This window comes from Microcaecilia unicolor, chromosome 13 (assembly GCF_901765095.1).
Source record: "Microcaecilia unicolor chromosome 13, aMicUni1.1, whole genome shotgun sequence".
Taxonomy (NCBI): Eukaryota; Metazoa; Chordata; class Amphibia; order Gymnophiona; family Siphonopidae; genus Microcaecilia; species Microcaecilia unicolor.
The window spans coordinates 40,579,935-40,586,486 of record NC_044043.1 but is presented as its reverse complement, the minus strand read 5'-3'; the positions used below and the strand labels follow the sequence as shown (position 1 = coordinate 40,586,486).

At 47.3% G+C, this 6,552-nt stretch overlaps 1 protein-coding gene across 3 annotated transcripts in view; it reads right to left on the bottom strand.

Moving 5' to 3' along the window:
* Positions 1–769: 769 nt before the first annotated feature.
* The window catches only part of SCIMP (SLP adaptor and CSK interacting membrane protein), a 31,632-nt gene continuing 25,849 nt past the window's right edge, over positions 770–6,552 (bottom strand). For all 3 annotated transcript variants that reach the window (XM_030185741.1, XM_030185743.1, XM_030185742.1), the window contains exon 5: positions 770–1,550. In XM_030185741.1, the coding sequence (XP_030041601.1) occupies positions 1,381–1,550 (170 nt within the window). In that variant the 3' untranslated portion in view covers positions 770–1,380. The remainder of the gene's footprint in view (positions 1,551–6,552) is intronic.

Genomic DNA, 6,552 nt, shown 5'->3' with positions numbered 1-6,552 from the left:
CGTCGCGACCAATGGCAGTGAAAGAAAGGTCGGAGTCCTCCTTGGGCATGAGCGGAGGGGGCAGAGCCACAGAGAGAGTGCTGCTGTACCGAGCCGGCACACGGGTGCGCTCGCACGTTCCTGCGCTGGGCACAGGGGAGGGGGGACCTCAGGAGTTGGAGCGGAGCGAAAGAGGAGGAAAGCAGGCGATGGCCACGGCTGCCCCTCCAGGCCCCATGGGAGGGTGTGTGGGCAGCCGCCACGACTCCTCGGGAGGGAGGGAGGGACCTTGAAACTCAGAGGGAGGGAGGGACCCTGAAACATGGAGGGAGGGACCATGAAAGTCAGAGGGAGGGAGGGAGGGGGAACCCTGAAAGTCAGAGGGAGAGGGGGGGACCCTGAAAGTCAGAGGCAGGGAGGTTGGGAGGGAGGGAGGGGAGGAACCTGAAAGTCGGAGGGAGGGAGGGAGGGAGGGAATGACCCTGAAAGTCGGAGGGAGGGAGGGAGGAAGGGAACGACCCTATAACTGGGAGGGAGGGAGATGAGTGGAACTGGGAGGGAGGGGGAAGGAAGGGAGGGGGGCCCCTGGCACACACTCTCATTCTAACACACACACACTCTCTCTCTCACAGACACATTCGCACCCAGTCTCACTGTCTCTCTGTCACACACACACACACTCACATATTCACTCTCTCTCTCACACAGTCACTCTCACACACACTCAAACATACACACTCCGAGGAAAACCTTGCTAGCGCCCATTTCATTTGTGTCAGAAACGGGCCTTTTTTACTAGTACAATAATAATGCATTTTACAATTAATAAGTTAGTACCATTATTTTGAGAAAATGCCAACATTGCTGCAAATATCTAATATCAATTAGATAAACAAGTCCAACCTTTTTCATAGCAAATATATAAACCTACTATTTCAGTAGAATATACAATACAAATGTCTTTGAGTCTGGCTTTGAAGCTGCCTCTGTTGGACGACTAGATACTCTGGTGGGAATGAAGTCCAGAGACATAAAGGAAAACTGAACTATCCACCCTGCCAAAGAGTAGGAGTAAGTAGATTCTCTCCTTGAGCGCCTACTTCTATACCATGGATCTCAAAGTAAATAAGGAAGCATTAGTGGCACAGAGGACAGAGCAGAGTGGCAGAGACTGGTCCGTTCTTCTTTAGGATTTTAAATGTTGACCTTCTTCAGGAAATAAAGTTACTGTGTTTAGAAGTCTTTAGAAATAATATCTTTGTTCTACTTCAGGTACAGTCACAAGTCTAAGCTGTTTTTGTTAAAGTCTGCAGCCTTCAGAAAGGACACAGGCAAGGTTTCAGACACAAGACAATCCAAAGATCATTGGTTTCCTTCTTCCACTCATACTCTGGGCATACTCTACATCCTCCTGATCTCATGTTCATAATCAACCGTACCAGGCATTGCTGTATCGTCATAGTCATTTTCATCTTCTTCTGACAGAACCTCAATACAGTCGGACCTCATCTTATCAGGAAGGCTAAACTCATTTGCATACCTTTGTCTTTCCATGGTAGTGTGACTGGGATCTATGAAAGACAGAGGATAGCTCAAGTTAAATGCTACAGGAACCAGCTTTCCAAAAGTCCCCACAATGAATTGTTTGATAGAGAATCCCTTGATGGAGAGAATACTTTTCCTATATTTTTTTTACATTTTAATCTTTATGAATTATGATTTAACATTCAAGAAACAGGCTTGAATGAAGAAGGAGGAAAAAAAGAAAAAAAATATGAATTCAAAGCTATCCAAAATGGAACAAAATTACAATAGCCAGTTAGGGGTAGATTCAATAAATGGTACTCAACATTAGGCGCCTAGATGATCCACATTAAGATAGTATTCTGCGAAGGGACTCTGTGCGAAATGAACTTTACAGAATACTGGCTTAGGGTCCCTTTTACTAAGCTGTGTTAGGGCTACCTTGCAGATAGCACGTGGCAAATCGACAGTACTGCTGAGCTAGCGCGGGCACCCACTGTAATTTTCAAAGTTGGCCCATGCTATTTCCTGCAGTAAAACATATTTTTTTATTTTCTACCATGGGGACATTGCCAGTGGTAATCTGCGGCATAGCCACATTGCCGCATGCTGCCTGATTAGCACACATGTAGAATGTTAGCCCTTACCGCCAAGTAAATAGGTGGTGGTAAGGGCTCAGGCATTAAATAGTTGCATGTTCTTTTAATTTTTAGCGCACAGCTATTTACCGCCCCACTAAAAAAAAAGCCCTTTTTCCCAGCTGCGGTAAAAAATGGCCCAGTGCAGCACCCTGACATAATAGCCTGAAAAAAATAATCCGGACAAAATAGCCTTGTAACAAAATAGCCCTTGACAAATGGGCCCCTAACAAAATAACCTCTGACAAAATAGCCCCTGTAACAAAATAGCCCATAGCCCTTCACAAAAATAAGAAGTATAGTAAAAACTCTGTCTCCCTCCCTCTGAAGGTCCAGCATCTCTTGTCCCCCTCTATCCCTATCTCCCAACATAGTCCAACATCCACCTGATTTTCGAAAGAGATCGCAAGCCATCTTCTGACACAAATTGGGAGATGGCCGGTGATCTCCTGAAGTCGGCCAAATCGGTATAATTGAAAGCCGATTTTGGCCAGCTTCAACTGCGCTCCGTCGCGGGGCCGGCAAAAGTTCAAGGGGGCGGTATGGTAGCGAAGGCGGGATGGGGCGGGACAGGGGGCGTGCGTTGAGATGGCCAGCTTCGCCCAATAATGGAAACAAGAAAGCCGGCCTTCATGAGAATTTGGTCCGCTTTATTTAGACTCTTTTTTTCAGGTCCAAGTCCCAAAAAAGTGCCCGAACTGACCAGATGACCACCGGAGGGAATCGGGGATCACCTCCCCTGACTCCCCCAGTGGTCACTAACCCCCTCCCACAATCAAAAAAACAACTTTCAAAACTTATTTTGCCAGCCTTAAATGTCATACTCAGGTCCATCACAGCAGTATACAGGTCCCTGGAGCAATTTTAGTGGGTGCAGAGGACTTCAGGCAGGCGGACCCAGGCCCATCCCCACCCTACCTTTTACACTTGTGGCAGTAAATGGGAGCCCTCCAACCCCCCCCAAACCCACTGTACCGACATGTAGGTGCCCCCCTTCACCCTTAGGGCTATGGTAGTGGTGTATAGTTGTGGGGAGTGGGTTTTGGGGGGCTCAGCACCCAAGATAAGGGAGCTATGCACCTGGGAGCTATTTTTATTTATTTTTTTACTTTTTAGAAGTGCCCCCTAGGGTGCCCGGTTGGTGTCCTGGCATGTGAAGGAGACCAGTGCACTATGAATCCTGGCCCCTCCCATGACCAAATGCCTTGGATTTGGTCGGGTTTGAGATCGCTGGCTTCAGTTTCCATTATGGGCAAAAACCGAGACCGACCACCTCAAACTCAGCCATCTCTGACATTTGGGCGGCCCCAACCGTATTATTGAAAAAAAAGATGGCCAGCCATCTTTTTCAAAAATACGGTTGGCTCTGCCCCTTCATAGCGCCGTTCTCGGAAATGGCCGGCCATCGAGATGGCCGGTGCCGTTCGATTATCCCCCTCCATGTCTCCCTCTTCCTCCTGCCTACACTCCGCAGTCCGGTATCTCTTCCGCCCTTCCCCCCCCCCAGCAATCCTCCAATTTTCCTGTGGTCCACCGGCAGCTGCTTTGGTTGGTCCTGGAAGCATACTCTGTATTGTGTCCTGCCTTAGTGGACATAGGAAGTTGCATCAGATGAGGCGACACAAAACAGAGGTAATGCTTCCAGGGCAAAGGAGAGACATACCTTGGCTCAAAGCAGCAGCGGGACTCAGAAAAACATGCAGCAGCAGGAGCAGGTAAAATATTCAGGAGTGGGCACTTTTGTCAGGGGCTGATTTGTCAGGGTCTTTTTTTTGTCAGGGGCTATTTTGTGTTTGGGCCTTTTTGTCAGGAGCTATTTTGTCGGGATTATTTTGTCAGGGCTATTTTGACCAGGTACCAGCACAGTGCACGTCAAATTCACGTATCTAGACTAATGCAACTTACCGTGTTTCCCCGAAAATAAGACCTACTCTGAAAATAAGGCCTACCGGAGTTTTGCTACAAATTTGTATTATAAGGCCTCCCCCGAAAGTAAGACCTACCTGAAGCAGTGCCGCCGAGAGCCGGACAAAGGCTGCCGTCGCCGCCCCCCCCCCCCCCTCCACCCGCCCTCCATCGCTCCCGGAACTACCAGTACCTGAAACGCCTCCTTTCACCTTCCTTCGCAAGTTCGGAGCAAGCAGCAGCAGGGCAGGCCACTCCTTCCTTCCATGTTCCGCCCTCGCCTGACGTAACGTAACGTCAGGCGAAGGCGAGGCACAGAAGGAAGGAGAGGTCTGCCCTGCTGCTGCTTGCTCCGAACTTGCGAAGGAAGGTGAAAGGAGGCATTTCAGGTTGGGAGCGACAGAGGGCGGGTGGAGGGGGGGCCCGGCGACCTCGGTTGGGGGGGCGACCTTGGGTGGGGGTGGCGACCCCGATGTTTCCCTGAAAAAAAATAAGACCTCCCCTGAAAATAAGACCTAGCGGGTCTTGGGGAGGGAAAATTAATATAAGACAGTGTCTTATATTCGGGGAAACACGGTAGTAAAACCGGCTATCTGTCAATTTTTAGCATGGGTTTGGCAACCATTTTTGTCCGTGTGAATACTAGAAATATCTTTGCCAGTTTAAGCTTAACCAGCCAGCGCCAAATATTGGCTTGGCTGGTTAAGTTCAAACCGGCCAAAAATAAATCGTATATTCAATGCCAGTCACCAGAAACAGCCTGGCATTGAATATCCTGCGTATCTTGAGTAAGTGACAGATATTTATGCGCTCCGTTATCAATCGATATACAGTTGAGCATTCATCGATTGACCCCTGAAGAAAGCTTTTTTAAGCCGAAGCACGGACCGTGTAGGGTCCAAATAAAGTTTTGGTGCATCTTACCCTGGTGTTTTGGACTGATCTCTTGGACTTTGTTCCTTTCCACCCTGTTTTTCGTCATGTTCCAGTCTTGTGGAAAGTGTGAACCCCATTTGTTTATGTGATTGAATATCTTGTATTATTGTCGGCTGCAGGAGTTAGCTGGAACCAGCCCCTTGGAGTTTTGTACCATGATCCCTTGTTCTAGAACAGGAGTCTCTAAGGGGTCCTTTTACAAAGACGCGCCGAAAAATGGCTTGCGGTAGTGCCAGTGCGGGTTTTGGGCGCGCACCGATCCATTTTTCAGCATGCCTGTAAAAAAAGGCCTTTTTTAAATTTTTCCCAAAAATGGATGTGTGGCAAAATCAAAATTGCCGCACGTCCATTTTGGGTCTGCGACCTTACCGTCAGTCATTGATCTAGCGGTAAAGTCTCACACAGCAACAGGGTGGTGATGACCTACGTGTGCCAAATGCCACTTGGCGCACGTCCAATACGCGCGTCCGAAAATAAAAATTATTTTTCGATGCATGTATCGGACACACTCCAAAAATGAAGTTACCACAAAAGCCACACGGTAGTTGGATGATAACTCCATTTTGGCGTGCGTTGGGTGTGCATAGAGCCTTACACGGTTTAGTAAAAGGGCCACTTAATTTGGTCTTTCAGTTTCATTGGTCAGTCGTGTTAGTTCACTTTTAAAGGTAATCAATAGAAATAAAATAAAGCATAGAAAAGAAAATAAGATGATACCTATTTTATTGGACTAACTTAATATATGACAATGAAAGGCACGACAATGAAGGCATGAATGCAAATCTGTTTCATGCATACTCATTGTGGAAAGCCTGAAAACCAGTCTTACAGCCCTCGAGGACTGGTTTGGGGACTCTTATTCCAGAGTATTCTTTCCTGTGAAAGTGGTTTGCTTCTTCTATATTATCTATGCTTTTATGGTAGTTGTATATCTCTCTCTATGATATGACTCCTATTTCTCTTCTCCTCTGTGATATACATATTTTAGTCACGTGGGATAGATATGTTAACCTGTAGCAGAAAAATGACAGAGGCTGGTGTCACCTACTAGACTAACTATTTACTTCTGATGAAATGGACTCTTGTCCTCAAAAGTTCACACCTTAACAAATTGGTTAGTCTTTAAGATGCCAATAGCCTCTTTATCCTAAATGTGTCTCAAATACCTTTTGCTGTATTTTTTTAAACACTGGGAGGTCCTTTTATTAAGCTGCGACAAAAGGGGGCCTGCGCTGGCATCAGAATGTGTTTTTGATGTGTTCTGAGGCCCCCGTTTACTGCAGCGGGTAAAAGGCTGGTTTTTTTAAAAGAAATGGCTTTGCAGCAAGTGAAGCACATGCCTTGCCGCCATTTTTTTGGGGGGGAGCACTTACCTCCACCCATTGAGGTGGTGGTAATGGCTTCCACACTAACCAGGGGGTAACCGGGCAGCGCACAGCACTGCTTGATTACTGCCGGTTAAACACCGGCGCTACAAAAATAAAAATATTTTTGTAGCCCCAGAAATGGTGCTGGGCTGCTGTGGTAGCCCGGCGGTACTTCCGGTTTAGCAAGTGGTAAGCCCACGTTG